The 14,157-nt window shown below is 33.2% G+C and overlaps 2 protein-coding genes across 2 annotated transcripts in view; both read right to left on the bottom strand.

The window, feature by feature from the left end:
* Positions 1–6,348: 6,348 nt before the first annotated feature.
* LOC108833216 (GDSL esterase/lipase EXL1) lies at positions 6,349–10,642 on the bottom strand. Its single transcript, XM_056990230.1, is given in 7 exon segments — positions 6,349–6,717; positions 6,787–7,042; positions 9,592–9,668; positions 9,671–9,707; positions 9,709–9,825; positions 9,911–10,041; positions 10,294–10,642. Coding segments are annotated over 7 exon segments (1,119 nt in total). The 5' UTR covers positions 10,601–10,642; the 3' UTR covers positions 6,349–6,523.
* Positions 10,643–13,908: 3,266 nt separating this feature from the next.
* Positions 13,909–14,157, bottom strand: part of LOC130498023 (GDSL esterase/lipase EXL1-like) — a 1,693-nt gene continuing 1,444 nt past the window's right edge. The window contains exon 4 of the mRNA XM_056991359.1: positions 13,909–14,067. Within this exon, the coding sequence (XP_056847339.1) occupies positions 13,909–14,067 (159 nt within the window). The remainder of the gene's footprint in view (positions 14,068–14,157) is intronic.

Raw genomic sequence — 14,157 nt, 5'->3', positions numbered from 1 at the left:
CGTCATATTGACAAACTCGAGCGGAAGCCGCCGCGGTTTTATCTTCTCCTTTGCCGCGAAACCATCAGAACATCTTCTTCCTCCATGTTGTTCTTTGCAACAATTACCAAATCTCAGAAAAAAATCACTATTTTGAAATCTGAAATTGAAAACTTTTTATAAATGACAAAACTACGATTTTGAAGTGTAATCTACAATTAAAGTGTAAAATCATGGAAAATTGTGAAAAAGAAATCAATGGCGGCTGCAAAAATTATTGCAGAAAACCCTAAAAAATCTGGGAAAGATGAAGAGATATTTACCAAAATGCCACTTATTAAAAAATTGAAAATAAACAAGACATGTACACGTTCATGGGTGTACACATGGATAATAAGGTGTATGTACACTGTTATATATGGTATTGTACAGCTAGTAGTGATGGAAACACGCTCTCATATTTAACAGAAAACAATAATTTTCATACATCATGGTTCTTTTATTTGTTTGCTTCATTATCTTTGTACATAGTGAGATTAGACTTGTGTAAGTATTCTACGAAAACAACTGAAAAATCACATTGGACCAAAATATCTTCGACGCAAGAAATAGATGTCAAATTACAAACCAGCAATACTCACAACTAAACATTTGATTGGATCAAGATGGAAGCAAAAAATTAGAACTGCAAACACCGCCAACATGTACACATGTATTTCACTATCTACATGTACAATTATTTTACATACAATTTCGTTATCAATATTATGTACATGTAATATATACTATTTATAATTTGTATTCAAACATTAAAAATAAACCAAATACAAAATAAACACAGTTTTACATGTGCATATATGATAAAAAATCCAACAATCTCTTTCAATATGAAAGCATGTTTTAAACTTCTAATTTGTTCAAGTTTCTACACATGTACACGTCACAAAGTGTACACACATGTCGTTTGTTATTATTGCTCAAAAACAAAAAATGGTGTTACATGTGAGTGTCTATGCATAAATGTACACGTGGACACAATTATTCAAGTGAATCATTGTACATGATAGTAATATTTGTATGTCCACATGAACATCCTTTGGTTGTACATCATTTGGTTGTACACATGAACATCATTTGGTTGTACACATTTTGATGGTGTACACATGTACACACTGATGGATACATTACGTAAGGTGGACAATCGTGATCGTGTACACATGTGTACATTTATGGTTATTTACATATGTACAACCGTGGTTATGTACAAGATTAGGTATTATTTATGTACACATATGTTCGAAACATGCTTATTCCACATGCGTACATTGTTTATCCAAATGTACATGAATGTTCGATATTCCGCATCTATACCATTTTACTTGTACATAATACACAAATTAAATGATATTTCATGATTTTAATGTCCTTGTACATGTGGATGATAAAAATATACATGTGTACACTGGTTATTAAATATATATATACACATGTTTTCAAATAACTTTATATACACATGATATTAAACATTACCAAACATGATGTACAACACAGTTACACATAGAGTTACATCAATTTACAAACTTAAACGTACACATACTTTAATCGATCCACATATACATTGTGTACACATATTGCATTATTCATATGTACACTGAGCCGAATGTACACATATTGCATTATCCATATGTACTATACATGATGTACATTGTGTAGACATACATCGTAATACATCGTGTGTAAATCGATTACACATACATATCATCATAGGCGAGGACTCACATCTGTTGACTTTCACCTTGATTCCACCTACACAAGTTAAAATTGAGTTGTGTATATTTAATCCATAACAATATACATAATCTAAGAAGAGAAGACACCCATTTGGAAAGAAACTTGGTAACATACACTACTTGCAACAGTGGAAAGGATCTTTGTATCTCCGAGCTTGGGATTCACAAAAGAGATGAGCTTCTACACTGATGTGATTTACGTATCCGTCGTTGTCCTCAACGTTTTTGTCGTCTACGCCATCGTTGACACCGTCATCGTCTCTGTCACCGTCAATCATCTTCGCCCCCATCGCTGTCATCGTCTCCGCCATCATAACTGTTGTCGTCTCTACCATCATCGTTGTCATCGTCACCGTCGTCTTCATCGGCACCATCTACCTCTCCGTCGTATTTTTCTATGTCTCTGTATTGTGTCGTTAGTGATAATAGACAAAGAAACAAGCATTTAATGAGATGAAATCTGGATCATTGATATTGAGTTTACATCAATAAATCTAACGGTTAAAATTAGAGTTAGATATGTGTTAAATCATGTCTTGTCTAGTTAATAAAATAATGGTTTTTCTTTTCCAAATTATGTTACATAGAAACTAAATTAGTTAGATGAAGTTAGAAGGTAAGAAACGAAAGTGGGTTTAGTTAAAAAAAAATGTCTTAAGAGTAGAAACTGACCTAACATGTAATTAAAAACTAGAAACTGCCTCTGAGTGTAATATTTTCATTAAAGTCACAGATCCAACTTAAATGGTCCCACAATTTTTGGAAACTAATTACCTTTCTCTTTTTCTTGGGACCATATGTTTGAAAACTAAAAATATATAAAAAAAAAATCAGAAATTATCAAAACTTCTTCTCCACAACTCTTCATTCTCTTCTCCGTCCCTGCAACTCTTCTTTCTCTGCCTCATCTCTAATTTTTCACTGCTATTCTTTCTTCTCATCTTCGGTATGTGCTTTACAACTCGTCTCTATCATCGCCGAGACCTAAGCTTACGCCGTCGTCGAAACGTCTTCTCTTCTCCTTCATCGTGATCTTCTTGTCTCTTCTACGTGCTCTGAAACTGGCACAATAATTTTGAGCAACAATGGCTAATTTGAGCATTATTGCATATTTAGTCCTTAAATTTATTTTTATTTATTTAGTAACCCCAATACTTTTAAATGTGAAAATTGGTTCTTTATTTCGTCCAAAACTTTAGATGCTACATTTTATCCCCTTGTAGTAGGAATACAACAACTTTAGATGCTACATTTTATCCCCATGTTGGATATCTAATATGTATCTCTTACATGTACGTTATATCCGTAAAGTAAGTGTAGCCTCGTGGTTATTATCATTCATTCTCTCTAGCAAACCCTGGTTCGACTCTCTCCTGCCTTTTTTTTGTTTATTTTCAAAGTATACATGTGTACATTTACTTGAAAGTGTACATATGTACATTAAATTCATAGTGTGCATATGTACATTAACTTCAAATTGAACATATATCCATTTACATATGTTCTTTAATAAACATGTGTACAATTACACTATAAAGCAATTTCATGTTTGTCAAATCTCACAACGTGTACACATATATTCTACTGTCCATTTTGAATAATACTTGAAAGATATTCAGTATGTCAAATGTCGTCAACGTTCTATTGTCCACGTGTACAATATCATATGAAGTATTACATGTACACCGATTCATTTGTACATTTCTCAAATTATGATATTTAATAATTTTGTGTACATATTTTTTATATTACATTTTAAATTCATATTTGCATATTGTAGGGATTGGATTGAACAATTATTTTTTTGGACAATTAAAAGGGATATATCAGAGAATTTGATAGTTTGAGACAAATTGATAATAACCTAACAAATAAAGGGCCATATACAAAAATGTAAGAAAACTCTATTGTTGTTTAAGCTTCCCCGTCCTTATACTTACAAAGACAAATATTTCTCTTTAACATGTACATGCGTACACTAACATTATGTACATATCCATGTGGTCGCTCAATATATTTGTGTACATGAACAAATGTACATACATAATTTATGTACACATTCACGTCATCTAAATTATGTACACATCCAATGTACTCGTGTACACTAACATTATGTACACATCCACGTGGTCGCCCAATATATTTGTGTACACGAACAAATGTACATACACAATTTATGTACACATCCACGTCATCTAAATTATGTACACATCCAATGTACTCGTGTACACTAACATTGTTTACACATCCACGTCATCTAAATTATGTACACATCCAATGTACTCGTGTACACTAACATTATGTACACATCCACGTCATCTAATTTTTATTAAGCTGTTTTTTAGTTAGGGATAATGTCGTAATAATTTCATCTTCTTCATATTAGGATTTTTTAAGAATTTAGAATTTATCTAAGGGTTTATGATTTGCTTTAAGTTTTAGAGTTTAGAGTTTAGTGTTTTGTGACGATACTAAAAATATTTTTTTGAAAAAAAAACATTTTTTGTTTGCAACTATATATATTTTTTTTTAACTTTTAAAATATAATATAAGTTAAAAATATTTTATTTACTTTTTTAAAAAATACTGAATATAAAATAGTAAAAATACTATTAGTTTGGCACCTACATGTTCACCTAAGGGTGAACCCAATTGTCATGTTCAGCTTTTCGAGGAAGAAAATCTTTGTGCCTTTAGTGCAGAGTAAATTCCAGGCGCATTCCATTTTTTAAAAGAGTGCAGAGTAAATTCTACCCCAATCTTATTTTATTTTCACTTTATAATTTAAGATTACTCCAAAAATAAATAAATTATTTTATCTCAGTTATGTTTTCATTTGTACTCCAAAACATAGTAGGTTAAAGTGAAACTCCACTATAGAATTACTTCATTAAAAAAATGGAATAATACATTTGATATTCTTATAATTATGATTGGTTCTGAAATTTAGAAAGCTAAAAAATTAGTCTAATTTTAAAAGTTTTTAACAATATAGAACTATAAGTTCTATATACATTAGCTCTCTAAAATTTAAAGATGAAGACTAATATTTCAGTATAATATGAAAACAACCAATCCTACTAAATTTTTAAACTTTTTAAAAACAAACAAAGGTATTAAGCACTTAATAACACCTGTCTTGTTTTTCGAACTTGGCATTTGCAGAACCGTGCTTACTTGAAAGAAAAAGAAACATTGGCTTAGGGTAACAAAATCTTACAAAACACTTAACAACATATATTTCAATAATTAATAATCTTAACTAATAAAATATACTTATGTAGGCTTAAGTTTCAGATTATTAAAAGGTAAAATATGTGCCACATTAAAAATATTTTTATTATTATATTATTAAATTTACTAATTAAAGTAATAATTTTGGTTTATTTTACAACAAATTAGGGCAATAAAAGAACTTAAAAACAGATTCAGACAGTCGTAACGAGGTTCTGGTGGGATGTCAAACCGGACCTCAGAAAAATGTCGTGGGTCTTTTGGAGTAAACTCACGCTACCGAAAAATGCTAGAAGAGGTTTAAGAGATCGAGAAGTTTAACAATGCACTGTTGGCAAAGCTTGCGTGGCAAGTACTCAAATTTCCAACCTCTTTGATGGCTCAGACTCTACTGGGAAAATATTGTCACTCTACCCCGTTTCTTAGCTCAGTAACTCCACAGTCTGCTTCACATGGATGGAGAGGGGTAATGGCAGAAAAAGAGATTTTAGTGAAGGTTCTAGGTTGGATTGTCGGTACTGGAACAAAGATCAATGGTTGGTCCGATCCCTGACTTTCTACCACCCAACCATATCGTCCCTTTGGACTCCCAACATAAGCTATTAAGGATCTTAGAGTGTTTGATCTACTGGATGAGCGAACGAAGGAATGGAATCTAGACGCGATCAAACTGCATTTGCCTCATTATGAGGAGCTGATTAAAAACTTTATTCCTATTGAATTCAACATGATTGATGAACTTGTTTGGTTACCTGAGAGATCTGGTGTCTACTCAACCAAGTCTGGTTATGTTCTTAGTAATGTTAGTGGAGATCAGGAAGCTGCAACTTTAACTGGAATGCGCATGTTTGGAAAGTGAAAACATCCCCGAAACTAAAACATCTCCTTTGGAAGGTGAAAAGCTTTACTCTACCAGTGGATGCAAACTTGCCGAGAATGGGAGTGGAGGTGGAAGGAAGGTGCAAACGGTGCGGAATATTGGAGGAATCCAAGTGGATGAAACTTCGTTTATGTGGATGAACATGCGTGGATATCTTGTTTCAATGTTCAAAAAGAAGATCCATTTGTAATCTCTGATAGGCCTATTACAAAATCAAGACCCAAGAAACTAATTGAGAAAATTATTGGCCTTATTCAGAATCTGGAAAGTGAAGAAGAGCTACTTAGTTAAACCATCACCTCCACATCCACTTTCATTTATTCAGCTGCCCCTTACAACGGCCATTCTCTTTTTGTATCAGGACTCTGTGACCAGTGTCAATCTTCATTGTTGGTACCACTATTTTTCTATAAAATGGAAAAAGAACAAAATGTTCCCGAAGTTGTGAACAATGTCAAGTGTATATACAGGAACATTCTTTATATAACCACAAAATATCATAAAAGATAATTACAAGCTATGGAAAAGAGAAAAGATGATTTTAAAAAGCATAATTTATCTTTGCCTTTGTAATGATAATTCAAAATATTAAATGAAGTATGGCCAACATGTTAAAAAGTAGGTGCTATATATAAATTAACTAGAAGAATCTGTTGAGATATCTCTGAAGAAGCTTTGCAACTATGTTTCTGTAAGCTGTTTCAGTGGGATGAAAACTGTCCCAGAACACATAATCTGATCTTACGGGACATACAGCAGCTGTATAGTTGTTGCATAAAGCAGTCACTTCTATTAACCCGGTTCCGCAACATCCTAAATTACTCACCTTAAATCCTATGAAAATCATGAAAATATGTTAAAAAATTGATTGTTTCACTAAATAAAAAAGTAATGATACATTACCATATTGTTGAGGGTTTAAGATGAGATCAAGAAGAGGATCATAGATGTCAATATATATTAAAGTCGTGTCTTGTAGGGTTCTTGACAAGCCATCAATATTTGCAGAGAGTTTAGCATTGAAAAGTTTACACGCATCATTAAACCGAACAACACAATCCCTTGTTGGTCCTCCAGCCACAGTTCTCTGCGAAGGGACACATCCTATTGGTGGTGCACCAAACATAAGTATTCTTCTTGCACCATATTGGTACAGTGTCTACCAACATCACACATAAACAAAAAAAGGATTAAATATAATTCTTCAAAATATTTTTCTAAAAGAGAAAATAATCTATAATTACAATAGTACAGTAATTAATTAAGAGAAGAGAGGTAAAGATTAATTTATGATAATTGATACTCCATCCGTTTTATATTACTTGTCGTTCTAGCTTTATGCACACATTAAAAACATTTAATTTTAGATATTTTCAAAATAAAAACATTATTACCAATACACCTAACCATATACTCCCTCCGTTTCACTTTACTTGTCGTTATAGACTTCGGCACATGGATTAATAAAACATTTAATTTTGTATATTTACTAAATAAAAACATCATTACCAATACACCTAACCAGATTTCAACCAATAGAAAAATAGATTAGATTAAAAAGTCAATAAATTTTGCATTGAAATCATAAAACGACACTCATTTTGAAACGAAAATTTTGTTCCAAAACGACATATAATTCGAAACGGAGGGAGTATCAACCAATAGAAAAATATAGTAGAAAATATTGTCAATAAATTTTGCATTAAAAACGACACTTATTTTGAAACAAAAATTCTACTATAAAACGACAAGTAATTCGAAACGGAGAGAGTAACTAAGTAGTAAGTGAAACTGTAAAAGTCATCTATATCCCTATAAGAGATTTTTCATGTATAGACTCACACTATATATTAATATTAGATGACTCTCCCGTTCAACATTTACAAGAAAAGTATTTTACTTTGTTTGTTTATATGTTTTAAGTAATTTTATTATTTTTATGTATAAAAAACTGTATTAAATATCTTTATGTTTCTATCTTAATTAATATGTGATTTTAAATATGATATTTTGTATTATTTCAACTATTCATTTAGATATTTTTAGTTGTATATATTCTGTTAAATTAATGATGATTTTCTCATCATATTAAAATTGTCTTATCAGTAGGTAGTTCAGTCTATCCATCCTCGTATATTTGTAAATAAATTCATATAATTTGATATCTTTTTTTAGAAAAATAGAAAAAAGTAAATCAGATATGAATTAATAAACATAACTTGTAATATATTGAAAATTATTCACGTATATATAATAGATAATTCATAATAATTGGTTGATTTAATTGTTCATATTTTAATCGGTTTCAATATTTGTATTTTGGTATATTGGGCTATATAGTTTTTAATCATAATTTTTTGGTTATAATTAGATGAAAAATAATTTTGCTAATTAGATTTTTTCTAGTTTTCCTTAAGTTCATAAGTATATTTATGAATAATTTATATATGTTTTCGATAAAATATATAAGTCTATATTTTGAAAATTGATAGATATTTCTGTTTTTTATGTTTTTGGACAAATATGAAGAAAAATAGAAATAAATTTCGTTTATGTATAATCTATCTCTTTTATTCTAGAAATATTTACTGTATTTTAATGTGCCATTATAAAAAGGAAATTTAAGTTTTTTTTTTTGAAAAAGGAAATTTAAGTCAAAAGAAATTATAAGTTTATTGTAAAGGAAAACAAAATAATTATCAATAGTGGTATTTAGGTATAAACTTTAGTTCATTAAGATTATCTATAAATGTAATTAATTTTTGTAAAAAATATGATTTTAGATGGATGAGTTATGGTTTTAAATTATTTTCTTATTAATAATTTGATTTTTGAATTCTAAATTATTATCTTATAGAAAAATGTCTAAATTATTTTACTTTTTCAATTTGTTTTGTGAATTTTGTTTTATATACATAAGTACATATTTTTTGGATGACAAAAAAAATAAATATATATTTAAAAAATTATAGATTATTCATGTTTGTTGAGAAAAGATAAAAGGTAATAAAAATTAAACACATTTTCATATAAATAAACTACACTTTAAAAATATTACTTTTCTTATTTTTGTGATTTTTAAACTGGAAAATTTAATAAAAAGTTTATTTAAGTTTTATTAAAGAAAAAATAGTTGTTATTAATGGAAACATATATAATATTTTTATTTCATTAAGGGTAACTAAGTAATTAACCGTCATGAGAATTAACGTGAGCGCGACACATATGAAACTGACTTCTCAAATAATATTATAGAGATTTATAATATGAAAGTGTCCTCATCAAAACCTTAATAGATTTGTGCCAAAGTCGTTTATTTGAAAGAAAAAAATTAATATTTATTTTATTTTCTTAAAAAAATCACCTATTATAATATTAGGTATGATGAAAAATTTTCTTCCAAAAAATTCTAGGTAATGATGCTCTAAGTAACCATGGCTTCTTAGAGCAACCTCGATGGAGGTAATGTTAAATTGAGTATTTAAACCACAAAGTATTGTTATTTAATATGTTTCATTAATTAGTTAATTTTTTATTTATTTTTAGAAAACAAAATCATTCCTAACTTGACAAGTGTTAAAATGAGGTCCTAAAACCATGTAAATTAAAAACTTCTTGTTATAACCTCTCTCCTACTTTTTATCTTTTTTTATTTATTTTTGTTCTTAGATACCAAAGAAGAACTCCTTATTTTGGAGCTACTCTTACCGTAGCAAAAGAGCGAGCATTGTCGGCCATAAGAGCAGTGAAAGAAGCCGCGTTGTATTGGAGCTGAGTCGTAGGAGACTAAAGAAGTTGTTTGCGATATCGTTACTACCACATATAAATAACGAACAAGCTATTCTTAATTATGAATGTTGTCCTCTCTTGTCCCACCATTCCATTCAATTTCTCTATATATTCTTCAAAAAGTTTCAGTTGTTGCGATAATGGTATTCCTCCCTTTAACGATTAACAATAAAAACTAATTGTTATATTTAAAAGTTAATTAGATAAACTTAAAACATAAGAAGTGGGGATTAGCTACCGCTATTTGTGTTGTCAAAGGAACATAACCAGCACCACCCGAAGCAAATGTTACACCGGTTAGAAGATCTTCTTGTCTTAGATTAGGATCTCGATATGCTGGTATAGTTGGCTTAATCCCTAATTCTTCCGCTATAAAAAAATTAATAAAGAATCGAAGTATAATATAATTACATTATACATTGCAACTTGGTGTTTTAACGTTAGTCCTTATTGTTCACATTAATTTATTTGAGTGTACGAAATAAAGTTGTTCACGGGTTGCAAGTCATTAACCAGCTTAGCTAATGCATTCGATATAGAGATAAATAATGTGTGGTTAGTATTTGATAACATTTTATAAGATTAGTCAACGAAGAAAAGTAAAACAAGAGGTAAACAAACCTAGAATATCAGTGGGGACTTTTCCATTGGAGAATCTTCCCGTAGGAACTCCACCATCGAAATCAATACCATAAGGAGGATAATCACATCTAGCCTCCGTTATCAAATCGTCGTTGTTTCCGGCATCAACAATTGAATCTCCGAACACTATTATAGCTGGAACGGTCGTGTTCTCCGGAAGTCTCACTAAAGCATTAGTGGTTGTAGTAAAAAACACAAGGAATGAAATACACAAAAATAGTATGGACGTAGAAGAGGGAAAAAGATACGAAATGATGTGATGATGAATAGAACAACGTCGGTCCATAGTTTACTATGTAAGTAAATGTATATGTGTGAGAGAGCCTTGTTTCTTTGACAGCTTTGGATTATGAATATAAATAGTCCTCCTCCCGCTTGTGTGAGGAGTTTGGTTTGGTTGCTGATATAAATTGAAGACAATAACTTATTTTTTCTTTGTCTACATGCTATTCTAATATCTCAATACGTGTTTTGGTTAGTGGACCAGTGTTTTTAATTAACAACGACACATTTCCAATCAAATGCCATTTGGCCTTTGTTTCAAACTTCGATATGTTGACTCAATAATATGATTAGATAGAAAGAACTATTCCTAAACGGTACTAATTATTCCTAAAGAGCTTTGATGCAGATTTAATTAGCCTGAAGCACACCCAATTAAACCGAAAAAAGTGAGTCGTAAGCTGAGTAGCGATGTGAAGAAGCTCTCCCAATTAGCACGGAAAATGAGTTGATCTTATTCATGAGATCCATTTTGCGGTGAAGATGAATGTTACACTTTCACACAAATTTTATAATTAAATAGATGCATAATGTATTAATTGACGGTCACATCGACTCCATGAGAGATTAGTAATGAGGATGACCAAAGGGCAAAGGGTATCCCTGGGTTACAGAAAGAGGGATAACGCCTGTTCCAACTATCAGGGAGTCCTGATGACTAGCATGCCCGGTCCGCAAGACAAACAGGCTAAATGAATAATTAGGATCATTATCATTGCAAGGCAAAGACAAATGAAATGACACAAGAGAATAGAAAATTTTCTAGAGGAATACCTATAGACATATAAAAGAAATTAGAATGAATAGATTTGTAGCAAAAAAAAAATTATATATACAGAATTTTTTTTTTTTTGAAATTATGTTTTATGTTTTGGATTGAAAAACGAGTTGAGAGATCTAACTCTCAAGAAGAAGGAATGGTAGACTTTTCTCTCTACCTTCTCTCTAGATGAGAGAGAGAGAGATTTGTTGCGGTGGTTCCTTTTTCTTGGCTCGCGGTGCACGGTGGATTTCTGACACGGTGTAGCCGTCTTTGTCTCCGGCGACGTACCTGTACTTCGGTGGTCGTCCGGCTTTAGTTTCTGCCGTCGCACCTTACTCATGGTGGGCGGTCGGTTTAGAGTTCCGACGTCGTGCCTTTCCTCTTAAGGTGAACGGTCGGATTTTTGCCCCTGCGTCGTATGGATTCTCGGTACGGCGGAATTGGTGGATTTCTCGGTGTTCCAATGGTGGCTCGGTGGTGATTTGGTTTCGCTTCTCCTTTGATTTCTTTGGGGAAGGAAGCGATAGGGGTGAAGAGGGGAACTTCGGTGGCTCGGGTTGAGATTTCGGGAGTGGCCCGTTGAAGATCTCTGTTACTTCGAGGCCAGGCGAAGAGGAGGAATTGAGTGGGCCGGATTCTTGTTCTGGCGGTGTTTCGGTCTCCCGTGAAGCGTTGGGGCTTTCTCCGGTGGTGGTGAAGCCTTGGCGGTGACGACGTGGTGGTGTTTGACGTGTCCTCCTTCCTTCTGAGGTCTTCACACGTGTCCAGGGGCGTGGTCATTGTTGACGCGTGTCCCTTTACGCGGTTTGGCGTGACGCGTTCTCAACCGCAAGGTTTTTTTTTTTTTGGGCTATTGTGGGCTCGGGTTTTTCGATCATAGTGTGGACCTTCTAGTTTGTTTTTGTTGCTTGCCCATATTTGGGCTTTTGTAAGTTGGATGGGCTTCCTAGCCTTTTATAATATCAATGGAGGAAAAAAAGGCTTGAAATGAAAAAAAAAAAAGAAAAAAAAACGAGTGGACCTTAAAAATTGTTTTTGGCTCGTCTCTTGAGATATATTATGGTTATGTAAACAATAATCATGTGAGAAAAGGTATAAACATATATAAATCATGAATGTTTGCGCTTTTAATAATTTGTTCACAACTGCTGTTATTTTGCATGTTAATAGTCCTCTCTCGTTTTGCACGTCGTTTTGTCTGTTTGTATCTACTGCGTTAATTACCATAGTTCGTACATCCAAATTCGGATCAATATTGTACTTTCTACACCTATCCCAAATTGGAATAGTCAATAAATTTTGAAATTCCCTAAAAAAGAAAGCTGATACGTGTACGCAATAAAGCAGCATATCTAACATCGCGTACTAGCTGTTTATTTCTGTTCACATGGAAATGAGATTGAGGGAACTAAAGATTGTCATCTTCTTCATCATTTTTTTTTTCCATCTAGTGAAATTAATATAAAAGGGCAAAAGCCCAGAAAAAACATACAAAAGCCCAAACATGTACAAACAGACATAAAACAAAAAAGGCCCACAGACAGGCCGAAAAAAAACCCGAGCCCAACAATAGCCCAAGCATAAAACCCTACGGTCGGAAGCACCGTTCCCACGCGTCACAGAAAACACCACGCGTCCACAGAACTTTCCAAACCGTCCACGCGCTCCAATCCACCGATTGCAAGAGACACACGTCGTCTATCCAAACCCCCACGATCCAACGGCCGGGATTTTCGCCGGAGAAAACGAAACGAACCTTGTTTCGCCAAAACACGCCGACGACAAACCACCCGCCCATCGCGTCACCAAACTCCTCCTCCGGAAAGCTTCATCAAGCCAGTGTTGAGATCTTATCCGGAGCCAAAACCGACACCCATCCACCCATCGAAAACCTTTAACACTCGGGAACCCCGAGTTCCAAAGAACCAGACAGCTTCGTCTTCAAAGAGGAGAAGACGACAGCTCTAAGAGACCAAAGCCGGCAGTACAGAGATGAAGGAACCTCCGTCTTCGGAATCATAAGCCGGTGCCGACAGATTGAAATAAAAACCCGTCACCCGGAATCTGAGAGAACAACCGCCAGGGAACCACCGCGACATCACACTTTCTCTCTCAAAAAGAAGAGAGAAAGACGGAGCGCCTACCATTCCCTCCATTCCCGTCATCTTCTTCATCATTTAAAAAGGTAAAAACGGGTGGATAAATTAAAAATGCTGACACTTCTAGATTGTGGACAAATAGTTACTATATGTGTTTCAAAGACCCAGTTAAGTCTTATAGATGTACAAAACTTATATGACGAGTTAATAAAGAATATACGCATGCCTTATACGATCTTTTTTTTTTGCTAAGAATGTTGATATCATTCAGTGAATGAAAGTTCGGTTACAATTGCGATTGAACCAGAGTTTACTTATAAAGCATTTCTGTTCTTAAAGGCCGCAAAAAAGATAAAAAAAACCCCTAAGAAACTAAGATTAAGATCAAAGCAACCTGATGACGGGATGCCATGAACTTAATAGGTGAACTAGGACAAGAGACAACATATATTACTTCCCAACATAACCACTCTCGATCACCGAAACGACCGAAGAGAATAGTTGTAGGCCGTTAGACGAACACTCACCGTAAGGTGGGCTCCAAGCGGCTTCAACGGAGGCGGCAGGCAACGGGCTCCGGGGCACCACAGGAGGAGGACGCCGATCAAACTAGCCCTCAGCAAGATGGAGATAGCGAAAGTGAAAACCCAACAGTCCACCGCAAAAGAAGAAGAGCAAGTTCCTGTCAAGCAACCGGAG

This window comes from Raphanus sativus, chromosome 7, assembly GCF_000801105.2.
Source record: "Raphanus sativus cultivar WK10039 chromosome 7, ASM80110v3, whole genome shotgun sequence".
In the NCBI taxonomy this organism is placed as follows: domain Eukaryota; kingdom Viridiplantae; phylum Streptophyta; class Magnoliopsida; order Brassicales; family Brassicaceae; genus Raphanus; species Raphanus sativus.
Note: the sequence above shows the minus strand (reverse complement) of the source record. Positions and strands in the feature narration are given on the sequence as shown.